This window comes from Apodemus sylvaticus, chromosome 8 (assembly GCF_947179515.1).
Source record: "Apodemus sylvaticus chromosome 8, mApoSyl1.1, whole genome shotgun sequence".
NCBI classification, from domain to species: Eukaryota; Metazoa; Chordata; class Mammalia; order Rodentia; family Muridae; genus Apodemus; species Apodemus sylvaticus.
In genome coordinates, this window is record NC_067479.1 from 21985331 (window position 1) to 22002408 (window position 17078).

General features: G+C 41.1%; 1 protein-coding gene across 2 annotated transcripts in view; it reads left to right on the top strand.

Moving 5' to 3' along the window:
* Ednrb (endothelin receptor type B) overlaps positions 1-13485 on the top strand; it is a 28532-nt gene extending 15047 nt beyond the window's left edge. For both annotated transcript variants that reach the window (XM_052190742.1, XM_052190741.1), the window contains 6 exons: positions 4348-4460; positions 4593-4797; positions 6264-6413; positions 7268-7401; positions 8190-8298; positions 10709-13485. In XM_052190742.1, the coding sequence (XP_052046702.1) occupies positions 4348-4460; positions 4593-4797; positions 6264-6413; positions 7268-7401; positions 8190-8298; positions 10709-10843 (846 nt within the window). In that variant the 3' untranslated portion in view covers positions 10844-13485. The remainder of the gene's footprint in view (positions 1-4347; positions 4461-4592; positions 4798-6263; positions 6414-7267; positions 7402-8189; positions 8299-10708) is intronic.
* The last annotated feature ends 3593 nt before the right edge of the window (positions 13486-17078 follow it).

Below are 17078 nucleotides of genomic sequence, written 5' to 3' on the forward strand. Positions count from 1 at the left end.
ATAGTGATTAGTTTTGAGAATAGAGAACAAACGAACAAAAAAATATATTCGAGGACAAAGAACTGTGTTAGTAACGAAGCAGCTGAAATCATATACAATCTTGACTCATCGTCTGTTGTAGAAATGCTTTTGAAGAGAAGGACAATCACATTGCTTGTCCACTTGTCTTAAGTTGCCAAGTCGGACCGTGATGGGGCGAACCTGACTCAGGCGTGAAACTCAAGGTTTAATCACTACATATTTAAAATCCAGGCGACCAGTGAGCAGACCATCCTAGCTTCACTCTGTATGAAGGCCCCATGTCCTCCGCATTTGAAGATGTTTTAATTTTTTCCTGTCAGAATCCTACCAAAGGGCATTGCAATCTGCCACTATTTACACCTCACTTGGATTCCGTCCTAGGGAGCTCTGACTGCCTGTAGTCTAGCAGGAGTGTTGTTGGATCTGACATATGGGCTGTGTGCCCTCTCTTGTCTTCTCAAGAACCACTGGGGTTATTTAGCTACTGTAATGTTCATGGAAGGCTGATTACCAGCCCAAAAGGAGTGAGAGTCAGGGCAGAGCAATTGCCACAACTCTTTGAGAAAACCGTGGTGACAGAACAACTGGTAAATTTAGAACGTGAGCTATTCTATTTCTCCATCTAAGTTGCCTGCTGAACCAAAACCGTGCATTTGCACTGAGCAGGTTCATTCTGATACAGTACCACAGAGCCATCTATGTAATCTGCTTCTTCCCATTTGCCTCTATCATGCAAAACAATCCCAATTCTGATTGCATGGTGATAACGGAAAGTCCTCCTTCTGAGCCATTTTCCTCCAGAACCTGAAGTATATGGAAGACAAACAGGACTAAGGAAGATCATTCTTCCTTTACGTGGGTTCCTAAAGGAAACCAGCCAGTCCAAGAACAAACAGGACTAAGGAACAGGACTAAGGAAGATCATGCTTCCTTTTCTTGGGTTCCTAAAGGAAACCAGCCAGTCCAACCCATAGCTGGGAGCTGCGATTCTGGACTAAACTGGAGTTGACTGAGACCTAGAGAAGGACAAACACACCACACAAAACAACTGATTCCTGCCAGGAGGAATGAAAGAGTAAACCCTGCAGTTCCTCATAGCTCCTTAAAGCAAGAGTCCCTCTGTCTAACTGACACGAGGGTTCCTGTGCATGAAACCCAAGAAGTCAAATACAGATGAGGAGAAGGAATTCTGTGGCCCTAAGTGCTGCGTCAGCTCACACAGCTGGGGCAGATAGAAGCACACTGAAGCTCAGAAGTTTCACTGCTCCAAAGGGTTTGGGGCAGACTTCCCTCAGAGAAGAAAATTTTGAGAAATCTCCAGGACAAACAGCCCCCCTTACCCCCCCCCCCGAAGCTTCAGGTGTCCCTCTGGTGTCTGACGTGGCGTGAATGTTCCAATCATCCCACCGTGGGCCACAGAGCTCCTGACTGGCTCACTGTATGTTTTTATGCAAAACCCAAATAATAGTCAGGTTCCTAATATGCAGTACAAGCTGGAAAAAAAAAGAAAAAAGAAAGAAATGGAATCTCAGAGAAAGCTCACAGGGAAAGTAACAACTAGGAAGGGTGACAACAGGACCGCAAAGACCCCTCCAGCCATGATTGTAGATGAGCTAAGATCAGGTCATAGGCTTCAGACTGGTAGCCTCACGTCTTTTACAGAGTCAAGGTTTCCAGAATTCTTATCACCAGTGGAGATCTGGTACCGCACTTAGCAATAGACAGTTCTGAAAACCAAACTTGTGAATTACCTATAACATGCTTAGTTTATTTTTTCTTTTATATATATATGTATAATATATATATAAATGAATATATATATATATATATATATTCATTTCCCCATGAGGGCTTAGTTGTCATGGCAGCACGTGGTCCAGCCTGCCACCACTTCGTAGAGAGGTACAAAGTCTTTTTACTTCCCTTGACTGCATTCTGAGCAACAAGTTACATTTTAAAGAAAACATTGCGTCATTTTCATGTCCCTGTCCTAGCATACTCTATGGTAGGCCCCTTGCGTTAGCCAGCCACAGACTTGTGTCGTCTCTTCAGAGACATCTTACTGAGAGGCTTATTGAGAAAGCATCACATCCTACCAACACTCTCCTAATATGGCTACTTCTGTTGGACATCATCTCAAGTACTGATGTAGTTTTATCTTCCTTGTTATATGTAAGCTCTACAGGAACCAGTAGTTTGCCTTGTACTCAGAATAGTCTTTATAGTGAAAATTCAATGCATGTAGGTTGAATAAATTAACTAATCATGAGTTAATCTACGAGTCCAGAAGCTATAATACATATTATAGAATCTATTTAGTCAATGCAACATAATATAATAATGTCTTTTAAAACATGGATTAACTGGTACCTTTTGTACATTATATGATTTCATATAAAAATCCAATTTCTGACTTCTCTGCAAAAGTTAGGGAATTTTCATATTTGGGGTTCCTTAACAAATAGTATCTGATGCTTATTAGATAAAGATTATCCCAGACCTCGCTACCCCTCATTACCTTCCTGATACTAGTGACTGGCTTGCACTGGCTTCGCCTTTACTGCTTGTTAATATTCCCAGCCCTCTAAGTTTCCAAACTCCATTAAGTACATATGTGGAAAGTCTCCCAAACTTCCTTCCGTATATCTGTGTAATTTTTCATATCCAATTTAGAAATTAAATTGGTGTCACGTTCATTCTTTCAATCTCAGTTGTAACGAGACACAGACTATCTATTGTCTGTGCCGCCATGCGGGCCACAGAACAACCTCCAGAACTTCATACACTCACTGGAGTCTCCATCTCCAGTAAAGGGGCAGAAATTTCCAATCAGGTTTCAGAGTAGCTCTCACTTTTGTAAGGTTATTTTTAAAGGTGTTTATTTCAAACCTCATAGATTATGAATATTTTTCTTAATTTCAAAACCTCATGAGTTATTAGATCCAGATGTCTACATAAAATGATTCATTTACGAGCACGGCACACCCAGTGTCTAAGAAGGAAAACAGCTCTACATTTGATAGCAGTCATCGCAGCCAGATAAAGAGAAATATATGTATAAATATGAAGAGAGAACGAACTGTCTTTTTGCTCCGTACCTGTGTGTTTTGGCAGCATGAAGAGTTGCCAAGCATCTGCTGTGTGTCAGACACCATTGGATGCAATCGAGGAACTCATACTCTGTCTTAGACTTCAGAGACTCGGACAGCAAAAACTAAACAAGCAATAAAGTAACTTTTATAAGCAGTAAGAATTGGTAAGAACTATAATAAAAAGGAAGATGGGGAGGGTGAAGGAGATAGGGAGGCCTCGTCGGTGGCTGGAGGAGCAATGCGATCTAGTTAGGTCCTGTGGAGAGAGGAGATCTGAGCAAGTCATGAGGGAGGTGAGAGAGGACATGACATGTCCATTTGTAGTGAGAAGACTGAGGGGTGGGGTAAAAAGTGGCACAGACCAGACTCCCTGTGGCAGGCATATGACCACCCCGTTCATCCAAGGAGCTGTGTGGCTACTCCAGCTGAGTTTAGCTAAGTAAACGGACAACTGATAGGGAAAACCTTGAGCACTCATGATGCTCTCCACAGGAAGGGCCATTCCAGCCTTCTCCACTCAAGACTATTTAACTTTTTGTTTAATAAACTTATTTTTGACGTGGTCATCACCTGAGCTTTGGAAGCCTTGTGAAATATGCAGGTTCTATTTTCTCATGTTGTGGTGACCTCACCACCAACAACCATAAACTTATATTTCCTTGCTAAGTCACAACTCTATTTTTGCTACTGCTATGAATCGTAATTTAAACATCTGTGTTTCCCAGTTGTTTCGGGTGAGACCTGTGAATGGGTAGTTCAATTCGCCATACAGAGGGTTGGTACTCACAGGTTGAGAACCACTGTTCTAAAGGGACATTAAGCAACTGGGGCATTGGCTTTTCTGATGACAAGACCCTGATTGTGCCACCATCTACACATAATGAATCTCATAAACAGCTGCACTTGTGTTCCGTCTACTGTGTTCTACATTGGGCACAGGTGCTTTTCAAAGGGCAGCTCTTCCTTCTGGCTGTTAATCGCCAGCACTCTTTCAGGTGGTGGTGGTGGTGGCCGCAGCAGCGGTGGCGCACGCCTGTAATCCCAGCACTCTGGGAGGCAGAGACAGGCAGATTTCTGAGTTTGAGGCCAGCCTGGTCTACAGAGTGAGTTCCAGGACAGCCAGGGCTATACAGAGAAACCCTGTCTCAAAAAAAAAAAAAAAAAAAAAAATCGCCAGCAGGTGGGCTTGTGAAAATCTCTGTAACAGGCCTTCCTTCCCATCTCCTCTACACAGCTGCTCGCAGAGGACTGGCCATTTGGAGCTGAGATGTGTAAGCTGGTGCCCTTCATACAGAAGGCTTCTGTGGGGATCACAGTGCTGAGTCTATGTGCTCTAAGTATTGACAGGTAAGAGTCCATTCTTAGGCTAAGGCAATCCAAACCCAACATATAACTGCTATGTCACTTAGGAGATAAACTATGCAATTCAATACAACCAAGCTCGACCCACTTGACAAATAATTCTGTTTATATCTTCAGATATCGAGCTGTTGCTTCTTGGAGTCGAATTAAAGGAATTGGGGTTCCAAAATGGACAGCAGTAGAAATTGTTTTAATTTGGGTGGTCTCTGTGGTTCTGGCTGTCCCTGAAGCCATAGGTTTTGATATGATTACGTCGGACTACAAAGGCAAGCCCCTGAGGGTCTGCATGCTTAATCCCTTTCAGAAAACCGCCTTCATGCAGGTAAGTTCACACTGCTTATTCTTTCTGCACTTTCCTTATAAATATTTAACTATCTCCCCTAGTTCCCCACCTTGGTAGGCTATTGATTTATTACTACCTTTGGCATAAATTAAGAGTTTGGATCCCAAGACTGTGAGGTTAACCATCACTAATGACCCAACCTGCAAGAGTCAGGGTAATTACTTCTCCAAGAACACCCTGGGGAGCCAGATAAATCAAGCTCCTTCGAGAGTGGCTGGAACGTCATGACTTTTGTGTCTAAAGTCCCACAGGATTGATTATTATTGTGTAATCTACACAAGACAACCCAACCTTGTCAGAGACGCAGATGCTCTAACATACATTTAGATAGAAGTTGCCTAATTGTAGGGGATCTGGAGCGGCAGCCTGACCCTTCGTCTCTGGTGTTAAAAGGAAAGCTGTCTTTCAAAATAATATCAAATTTTGGGTACCTACTAAAGAACTTCTGATCAGAAAATAGGAAAAGAATGGGGAAAAGATAGCTCCTAAATATAAGACTCCTTTTTAACAGGATTGGTTAATGTGAAGTTCGTTGGTTGGTCTAGCTATCATCAAGGATTATTTTCTATTTTACATGTAAACGAGTATATAAACTTTATGAACTGCATATTCAATAATCAGTAAAAGAACAAAGTGGGCCATCAATGTGAAGTTGAGGAGACTGTTGTTTACTAGAAGGGGAATACCACACTGGGGACATAAAATTCTTTCCAATATAGACATATTTGAATCAATGAGGTTTTTTTGAAAGGTAACAGAAGAAAAGAACACAGGAAAAGTATAACTCACAAGCACTTTCTTAATTAGTCTTTCATGTATACACTACTGACGTAAATGGCTAGTGCAGATCTCTTTGTGACCCCCCTTTTCACTCGAAACACACTTAATAGAAAAGGAAAACAATCCCAGCACTTGGGAGGCAGAGGCAGGCAGATTTCTGAGTTCAAGGCCAGCCTGGTCTACAGAGTGAGTTCCAGGACAGTCAGGGCTACACAGAGAAACCCTGTCTCGAAAAAACAAAAAAACAAAAAAAAAAACAAAAACAAAAACAAAAAAAAAACACAAAAAACAAAAAACAAAAAAACAAAAACAAAAAGGGAAAATGTCACCTAAACACTATAATAGGTTTATATATTTAATACCAGGAATACCTAAATGTTGAAATATTTAGTTTTTCAATGTTATCTACACATAAGAATTTTGTTCAGCTGCCTACAGCTTATTATAATATCCCAAAGAATTGAAATATGTTCTGCAATGTTTTTAATTTAATGCAGGTCTTTATTTACGTGTTCAGTAGATATGGCCCATGAAACTCTATACACCTCATATATGGAAGATGTTACAGAATCATTGCCCTTTGATGAACATTGTATTTCTAGTTGACTTTTGATACATACATTTTTAAGCAGAAGATATTAATCATAATTTTTTCTTCCCCATAGTTTTACAAGACAGCCAAGGACTGGTGGCTGTTCAGCTTCTATTTCTGCTTGCCACTAGCCGTCACTGCGATCTTCTACACCCTGATGACCTGTGAGATGCTCAGAAAGAAGAGTGGCATGCAGATTGCTTTGAATGATCACTTAAAGCAGGTCAGAGAATGGAAGGATCTAGTAGAGCGTAGCCATAACTATGGTCAGATGAAAGTCGATGATGATGATGGTGATGGTGATGGCAATGATGACGATGACGATGATGACGATGACAATGATGGCGATGACAATGACGATGACAATGATAAGCTAATATTAAACACTAGAACATATTTTCACTTTCTTTATTCTACTTCTGTAACAAAAAAACATTTTATATGAATTATCTAGAGACTATATCATCTATGATCTAAAGAGAATCATTGCCTTTTGTTGTTGTTTTGTTTTAAGACAGAATCTTGATTAGCCCAGGCTAACCTTGAATTCACCATGTAGCCAAAAATAACCTTAAATCCCGGATCCTTCTTTTGCTTCTGCCTCCAAATGATGGTAGTATGGACTTCTACAACCTTGTCCAGTTACACACACACACACACACACACACACTCATGCACGCACGCAATGTATGTATAATATATTTTTAGATTTATTTTTTGTATATGGATGTTTTGCTTCTGTGTGTGGGGAACACATGCTTGGTTCCCGTGTAGTTCAGAGTGGGGCACCAGATTCTCAGGAACTGGAGTGATAGATGGTTATGAACCACCATGGGGGTACTGGGATTCAAACCTATTTCTTTTGCAAAACAACCAGCGCTCTAAGCTGCCGAGCCGTCTGTCCATCCCCCTCCCCTTACGTTTAATAGCTGAATCTCTAGAGAGTTTAGTTCTCATTCACACTACCTATCTAATTGAAAGCTCGTTGCCCTGAGTCTTTATTTTGGTAAATATGGTTAAATATCTATTTGAGGAGAGTGTGAGCCAGCTTCATAAGGGCCTGTGGCTCTGTTTCAGAGACGAGAAGTGGCCAAAACAGTGTTCTGCCTGGTGCTGGTGTTTGCTCTCTGCTGGCTTCCCCTTCACCTCAGCAGGATTCTGAAGCTTACCCTCTACGACCAGAGCAATCCTCACAGGTGTGAGCTTCTGAGGTAAGAAAAGAAAATACAATGGAACACACGTGACATGAAAGGAGACATGGCAGCTATTTTGGGGGAAGAAGAGGGGGTAGGAGAGGGTGCTGAGGGAGAGAAGCAAATAAAGAACAACGTGCGGTGACATGTATGTGATGGCACATATATCATAACATGTATGTTGTAACATGTATGACATATGTATGTATGAAACTCAGTAATCTGTGCTAACTTAGGTTGAAAAAGAGAGAAGAGAAATAATTATGAAATTATGGTCATCCAGATATTTCTCCATTATCAATCCATCTAATAGGCAGAAAGAATGCTATGTTCTTATCCACAGAGGCCAATTAAGACTCTCAATTTTCACTTTGCTCCTTCTCTGGGTGGGTAAATTAGAGGGACTGGGAAAACCTTGGGAATGTGGGCACAGCTGTCAAAATGATGAGTGACAAGATGCAAAGTGTCACATCCGAGACTTCACTGCTCGCATCAGTCCTCTCTCTTCTGAGCGCCTCGTTGCTTCCAAACGAGAATCTTATTTAAAAATAAAAAAAGCTGCCTGTGGGAGATGAAGGTGGGAAGGGCAGCAGAGATGCCAGAGATGCCAGAGATGCCAGAGACAGACGGAGAGACACGAGCAGGCAGAGAAGCAGACAGGCACCTACCTCTACTGCCAAATCCATGGTTAAACTCAAAACATTACATGTGGGTGATTTGGGGTTTCTTCATGAAAACACAAGGCGCACATTAACTACACACTTGGAGGAATGTAATCTTTACAGACACATTTGGGTTTCTTGCAGCTTCTTGCTGGTTTTGGACTACATTGGTATCAACATGGCCTCTATCAATTCCTGCATCAATCCAATCGCCCTGTATTTGGTGAGCAAAAGATTCAAAAACTGCTTTAAGGTAAGAGACTCTTCTAAAATAAAATGTTTCCTGTGATCTGGCATCAAATGTAGGCTTTATAAAAACACTAATACTCCTACCTAGAGAGAGCTGGAAATTTGCTAATTTTCCCTGACTTGCAATGTGTGTGATGTTTTTAATATCACTTTTGCACTATAAAACATATTTGCTTATAAATCCTTGTCAGTAGTCAGCCATGCCTGGATGCCTTAGCCATTCACCAGTACTATTAGAATTGCTCAGATTAATAAAATTACATATATTGTTACTCATTGTCATGTAGTCAGAGAAGAGTGAAACACAGTTAGATGCAGCGTTCTTCCGACCTTGGTAGATTTTTTATTGTTCAACTATAATTTGTGTGATAAGTAAGCTAATTTCTTTTTCTCATGGACTGTGGGAATAAAGTCAAGGGCTCAACAGTTTAGGGTGCTTGCTCTGTGCTCAGGTCCAGGTCAGGTCTCCAGAACTGATGAGAAAAGTGAGGCATGCCGTGCTGGGTGACAGGGGTGACGGGAGGCAGAGATCGGCAGGTCTCTGTGATTTCAAGGCCAGTCTGAGTTACATAGTAAGGTCCTATCTCAAAACACCAAAGAAAGATGGGGAGAGGGGGGAATATCAGACGTGGCTGCTCACATGCCTATAATTCTAGTGATAGGATTGCTGGCACTTGGTAGGCACTAGTCCTAGCTCCGGGTTCAGTAAGAGACCCTGTCTTAAGGAAATAAGGCACTTAAAGACACTCAATAGCCTCCCCCTCCAGGACATCTCTCTCTCTCTCTCTCTCTCTCTCTCTCTCTCTCTCTCTCTCTCTCACACACACACACACACACACACACACACACAAATAGCAAGTATAAAAAGTTAAAATCATTTCTACTCCATCTTGTCTACCTTCTATGTGTAGTGACAATATGTTGCTCCACGTAGAATATACACACGCCTTCTTAACTCAGATGCTGGCAATATGGTCCCCAGTCACCTATTCAGGCATTCTTTCAATAATGCAACACCAAGTAAAACATGCCTCCTCTCACAAAAGAATGGACACTGTCCCTGGTATTTCATTATTTGAAAACCAAAATTCATTTTATTGCAAACACTAAAGTAGCTGAAAATGTGCTTACCAATTCATAACTCAGACATTAGTGATGGAGGAGAACTTTTATCCAAACCAACTCCTTTCTTTACAGAACAAAAACCCTGCTATTTCCCTGAGCATAGAGTTTATCATAACCCAAACAGAAAACCTATTCACTTAGTCCCATAGCCTATCATAAAACAAACGGGCTGAACCAAATTTTAAAAATTTAAAAACGGCCAGTGAAAAGTAGAAAAATAAAATCAAGGAGCTTGCATCCTTTATAAATTCGTTGCATAACAATATCAAAAATGCATGGGAGAGTACCATGTAGCTTAAAAATGGCTAAGCATTATGTATGTCACTGTCAAGTGAGAAAAAGCATATTCTGGGGCACACACCCTAGTTACATAAGTCTGAACACAAGCACCTGTACAACTGTAATGTTTGTGTTCTCGAGGGAAAATGTTTGACTTCACGGTTGTCACACATTAGGAATCGCTTTCCAAGTAAATAAGACCAAGTGTCAAAAGTTAAGGGTGGCTTTCGGAGCTAAAGAGTTGACTCAGTGGGAAAGAGCACTGCTATGCAAGCTTGTAGACATGAGTTCAAACCCAAGCTCCCCTGTAAAAAGCCAGACTTGCCTGCCTGTGCCTGTAACCCTAGCTTTACAGGTCAGAGACAGAGAGATTATAAAGACACCTGACCAGTCAGCTAGGCAGACACAGTGAGCCTCAGATCCAGTGAGAGGGCTTGTCTCAAGAGAATAAGGGAGAGTGTGCAATAGAAGGAAACAACAGACATCCTCCTCTGGCCTCTTGTGCAGTGTGCGTGCATCTGTACCCACACACACACACACACACACATATACTAAAAAAAACTCAGAGACTTTCTTAAATAATGATAATTGACTAAGTTTTTTTCTTCTCTGTATTTTGTAGTTGCAAAAAATCAGCATATGACAGCATGTGATCACTTTTTCAATTTCTAAAATTTTATTTATTACTATTGTGTGCATGCAACATGTGTATGCATCACATGGTACAATGTGTGTGTGTGCATGTGTGCATGATTGTGCATATGTGTGTGTGTGTGTGTGTGTGTGTATACATAGACAACTTGTCATCAGGCTTGCAAAATACTTTTAGCCACAGAGCCATCTTGCTGGCCTTAATTGCATCTCTTTTTTAAGAGGGAAAAGCGGGGACATAGCAAGAGAGGGAACCAGAATCCCACACTTGCAAGGACAATCAGAGCCCCAAGTGTGAGAAGAGAGAGCATTGTCTGGGTGCCTGAGTAAGTATGTAATGGTTGTTCTGTTTTATACAGTCCTGTTTGTGCTGCTGGTGCCAGACATTTGAGGAAAAACAGTCCTTGGAGGAGAAGCAGTCCTGCTTGAAGTTCAAAGCTAATGACCACGGATATGACAACTTCCGTTCCAGCAATAAATACAGCTCATCTTGAAGGAGAGGACACTCGCCAAATCTCACTGTCCTCATTGTGGACAGACGTCATTAAAACAAAATGAAACCTTTGCCAAAACAAAATGGAAAATCATGCCAGCAGAAAGGTGTGCACGCATGCAAGAGGGATTATTTTGAATGTTCTAAGTTCCAACACCTAATATTTCACGGCCTGTTTACAACCTAAGAAAGCCATGGAAAGGAATGAAGCCTCCGTGCGGAAGCTCTTAGATTCTTAGTCAGCACTTTAGCACAGCTCTTAAAAGCCCCCGGTGTGTTCACATGCTACTTACATTTAAAAAAAAAAAACGAGAACTTCACTCAGAAGTTCTATGCAGGGGCTTATTATCCAATCCTATGAACCTGGATATAAGAAAGCATGACATTGTAAAGCAGTTCTTAGAACAAAGTTTCAATTTCTCCATTTGAAACTTTAAAAATAAAAACCACTAATAAACTTTAGTGCATACTATGACATCCACTAATCTGACTATAACTATAGGCAACATGAGAAAGCGGTAAGGTTGGTACACTTTTTTTGGTCATTACAAACATTTAAATGATCAGAAGAGGGGATGGAAAAGAGACGGAACGGAGCCTGGATGTTTGAAATCATCATGCTCCTTACACAATGTCACAGAGAAAACATGGGGAGGTCTGAGCTGCTATGCCTGAGACTTTGGAACTTCCCTCACACACACTCCACAGAAAGACACAAAACAGAACACTACCTATGACTTCTTCAAGGTTCTTTCAAATATCCTTTCATGGTTGAAGTGTAAGTTCCATTTGATTAACTTCGTCATCTGTAAATACTTAACTATTAGCTATAAGCACTACACCTAGATGACTTAGCAAAGGGCAGGTCCCAGCGTTCATAGCTTTCTGACAAAGAGATGCCAGTAATCCGGTTGCAGACAGCATGTGAATTGCCTGGTGCAGTGTCCACATGGCAAAGAGGCAGAGAGCATCCTTTGAACCATGCTGTACTGAGAATGGTCCACAGAGCAGGATAACTAAAATACCATCGTTGGACGACATAGAAAGTAGTCACTGTAACCAGCTCTCTTGGAGGCATATTATCATTTTTTTTAATGTTATTTCTGAAAATTGCCGATAGAAAGGCATTCTGGACATGGTGCTTTTTCTAAAAGGTAGAAGCCAAACTGCTTCGGGGTCTGTGAGCTCCTCCTCATTGCGCGCTCTTGGCTAGTGCTTTTTTAATCTCCTTCCACAACGTGCCTTAGGTTCACTCCGAATGAGCAGTGTGTGAAAGAATGCCCAAGAGAAAACTGAAGAGAGAGGAAATGAGGTGGAGCGGGAGGAAGCCCGTGGGGAAAGAGTCCCATTATTAGCCCCGCGTTCGTCACTGCCGCGTCACATCAGTGTGAAAGGTCCTGGTTCAGCTCCAGCAAAACACAGGCAGAGTTCTCAGAACGACTCGGGAACAAACCAAGCCCGAGAGCTTTAACCTCGCTTAAAATATAACAGATTTTCCCTTTCTTTCTTTCCTTCCTTCTTTCTTTTTTCTTTTCTTTTCTTTCTTTCTGTTCTTTCTTTTCTTTCTTTCTTTCTCCTCTTTCTTTCCTTCTTTCTTTTCTTCTTTCTTTCTTTTCTTTCCTTCTTCCTTTCTTCCTTCCTTTCTTTCTTTCCTTCTCTTTCCTTTCCTTTCCTTTCCTTTCCTTTCCTTTCCTTTCCTTTCCTTTCCTTTCCTTTCCTTTTCATAACCCAGGCCACATGTTAAAAATGAGCTAAGAATGCAGTTTTCTGCCAAAATCCTCTGTGACAATACAATAAACCCAAACAGGACAATGAGGTCAAAAACAATGAACAGTACAGAATCAGCCACATGACTCTCTTTGGGAGTCAACCACAGTTTGTGTGTATAGGTTCCTCTCTACAATTTTCTACAAATACTTTTCAATCATAAAGGATACCCCAGATCTTCAATTTTAAGTTAGTTATTGGTTCCCCAGTAGTTTCACAGTGTGAACATATTTTTAATTCTTAGTAAGTTTTAGATTGGTTTTATTGTGTACTAAATTCTTGAGTCCTAACATTCTTGTTTAACCCAAATGTTCCTTCCATCTTCATGGGTAATAATCATACTGCCAAATTATGAAATGGCATAAGAATACTCTTCACACATATACAATAAAATATATACAATAAAACTATATTCTGTGGCTTTTTTATTCAAAATTTTAGCATACAGACCAAGGGTGGTAAGAAACAAATGTGATTCCTTTGCATAATTAAAGCCAAGATAAGAGAAGGTACCATCTAATTTAGAGCATATTTTCTAACATTTAACTTGCCTAATATAGCAATGCATAAAAATAGTGTTAAAGAGGATGTTAGAGGTCAAGTGATTTGTAAGTGACTTCAGCCTATTTTCTCCCAAATTATCCACTGCTATTGTTGGTCTGTGTTCAAACATTTTTCAGTATTGATAATGTGCAATGGCCAAAGGAACACTGTTTTCATCAAAACGTGGGTGTGTTGTGTCTAACATGCACTTGTAGTAAAGCCATGTAAAATAACTGTGTTTTGTTTTGCTCAGGTCACTGAAAGTGGAAGCCTGTGTAGTTGCTAACTTCTTATTGTGTAAGCAAAACCAATAAACTTTCAAATGGTTTAAAAGAGCAGCTTATCTTTCACTGTCCGTTCATATATCCTACGTCAGTCATTAAAGAGAAGAGGGATGCTGCAAATGGACATTATTTATGGTAAACACATAGTTATCAAGGAATGAAAGTGACGTTAAATGCCACTATGGTGATCTTGCTATGTCTCGGGACACATATGTGGCCACCCCCCACGGTTGGTCATCTTCTGATCACACATATGTATCCATTCCTCACGGTTGATCATTCTCTGGTCACCACCAGGCATCTTTATCTTTCCTTATCTGCTTTGCCCTTTTAATCCTTATGCTACATTAAAGATGACACTCTGGCCTTACCTATTGCATTTCATATGCAGCCTTCTAGTGCTGAGTATATGCATGGTAAAATGAAATTACTTAGGCTGAATACCCCTGATAAAAAAAATTCTGACATCTGAAATACTCCAAAACCCCAAACTTTTTGAGAGTGGAAAACACCACATTCGATCTGCTGCTGTATAACACATTGCAAATAAAAACTAAAAATATTAAATAAAATGATGTTCAGGCTATGTGTACATAAAACATGAGTGCGTCTTCTGCTTGTACATGGGCCCCATTCCCACCCTCTTATTGTGCATATGCAAATGTTCCAAAGTCCGAACAAGTGCTTAGAGAGATGGGTAAGGAAAAGGGGGAAACAACTATAGTGGGAATCACAAAGGCGAGCTGAGTAGTCGGGAAATCTGGAGAGGCTGCAGGGATTTAGAAAAAGGAATAACCCAAGTCATGGAAGCCCAAGGGCTGAGGAGATGCTTGGGAAGAGGATAGACATGTGACCTTTACAACTGGAGGCTACTGCACCGGAGCAGTTTGGGTACGTGATGCATGTGTGGTGGTGTATCAGTGTGCTGCAACTTTATTTTTCTTATCTAGTCACATATATATTTATATCATAGATTAAGTCACATTAGCAATGAAAAGGGATTAATTTAGTGACTTAAACATTGTCTTAATGAAAGATTCACTAACATGGTACAAAAGTAAATTTCAGGAAATATATAAACAGAGATGGAAGGGAAAATGCCAGCTAACTACAAATGTTAATGGCCTTTTGTTAAGCTGAAATGAGGAGCAATTTATTCAAATATGGGCTCTTGTTACCAAATGTCCAACAGTGAGACAGGTTGACATATATTACAGTCAAGGATTGACTAATGAAGCAGCAAAACCATTGAAGAAAACAGAGTGAAGTGAGGCTAATTACAACGCAGATTATTGCAAGCCTAAAGGACCAGATTCTAACATCCCAAGCTGCCTTGTGTATCTGGAGTGCTACTTTATGAGTCAGGTGGCTTTACTTTTGTAATGGCTTTGCCAAATGACATGTAGCATCATAGGCATGATCCCAGCAAGGACAGAAGGCAGGATTTGTTTCTTTCCTGGAACTGAAGGTGTAAGAAACCTTTACTCCATAGTTATGGAGATTTCTAGCCCTCGCCCTTTCTAGCAGGGACCAGCAGCCTTGTACAACCTGAAACTGCTAATCTGCAGGTGGAGGATCCTTCATATATAAACATGAAGAGTAAGGAAGGTTCTCGCTGCAAAGGGTATGTGCTTTCCTCATTCGGTGCACACGCATAGAATTTTTAAGTTAAGTGTTGGTGCCACGTTTTAAAGTATGAGTGCCAGAAGCCAATAAGAATCTTAGGAAGCTTCGTAGTAAAAGACAGAGATGATAACTAACAGGGAAATTATATGCGAGATGTCTGAAGAAGCAAAGGGTGGGGGGGGGAGTCCACATAATTAGGTTTAATTTTCCCAGAGAAGACAAAGGAAGCAAAATCAAGGTGTTTAATATTAAACACTTAGAAATTCAGATACTGCTCTTGAAAACTGGAAATAGGGTAAAGGAGATAAAAGACAAAAGTCAAGGCCTCCGAAGGCTAAAATTGACCACAAAAGCATGTGAGGGTCCTCTACCAAACTGCTCAGTACGCAGAGAACCAGGAAGGAAACCACGGAAGGAAGCCCAGGCAAGATGAGTTCACCTCAGGAAACACGATGATGGATGCCAGCACGGTGCACTGCAGATGCTGGCTTTTGTCTTAAGAAGCAGGCAGTCCAATAGAAGCAGGAGAACAGAGAAAGGAGAACACTGACCAAGAGAAGAGTCAAAAACAGAAAGGTTGCCTGGTATATTCGAAGCTATGCAGAGGTGTTTATAGCTCTCTGATGGCATCTGGGGAGGGATGAAAGGCAGTTCCAAGAGGACACTGACCGTAGATGCCTGGTAAGGGCTGGAGAGATGTCATCAGTTAAGAGCAGTGGTTGCTCTTACAGAGGACGTGAGTTCAGTCCCCAGCGCCCACATTGTGACTCACATGCATCTTGAACCTCCCCGTCCAAGGGGTCTGACATCTACTTTTAACCCCCATGAGCAACAGGCATGCCTGAGGTATACAGACATACCTGCAGGCCAAACATCTATACTTATAAAAGATAAGAAAATAGTAAATAAAAATAAATCTTTTTAAAAAACTATTTTTAGAAAAGCAACTGTTATTCTTCCTATAACTTCTTCCTTGTGTAGAAAAATATACATATTTGTAATTTCATGACTTGGATAAAAACAAATAGACCTTGTAAAAGTAACACTGTTTTAATCAAAGCAGTGAGTGCAGTTTCTTCTCCTTCTTCTACCAGTCACTCCCTCCCCCTCCCCTCCTTCTCCATTCCCATTTAGAAAAGGGCAGACCTCCATGGATACCAGCCAGCCATGGCCATATCAAGTTGCAATAAGACTGGGCACTTTCCCTCATATTGAGGCTGGACTAGGCAACCCAACAGAGGGAAAAGGTCTCTAAAGCAGGCAAGAGTCAGGCAGTCCCTGCTCTCACTGTTAGGAGTCCCACAAGAAGACCAAGCTACACTACTGTAACATATATGCAGAGTGCCCAAGTCAGTCCTATGCAGAGTCCCTGACTGTCAGTTCAGTGTCTGTGAGCCGCTATGACCCCATGTTGGTTGTTTCTGTGGGTTCTCGTGTGGTGTTCTTGACCCCTCTGGCTCCCGCAATCCTTCCTCCCCTCTTCCACAGGGTCCCCCAGCTCTGCCTCATATTTGGCTGTGGGGCTTTGAGTGTTTCCATCAGTTGCTGGGTGAAGCCTCTTTGAGGACAATTGGACCAGGCATCAAAGAACACAAAACACTTAAAGAAATGTTCAGCATCCTTAAGAGACAGGAAAATGCAAATCAAAAGGACTCTTAGACTCCATCTTACACCTGTCAAAATGGCTAAGATCAAAACCACAGTGACAGCTCATGTTGGAGGATGTGGAACAAGGGGAACACTCCCCCACTGGTGCTGGGAGGACAAAACTTGGACAGCCAATTTGGAAATCAATATGGCGATTTCTCAGAAAATTGGAAAAGAATCTAACTCAAGACATAGCTATGCCACTTCTGGCATATACCCAAAGGACATGTCACCATACCATAAGGACACTCACTCAATTGCATTCATAGCAGCTTTATTAATAATATCCAGAAATTGGAAACAACCTAGATGTCCTTCAACAGAAGAATAAAGAAAAGTTGTTACATTTACACAATGCAATATTACTCC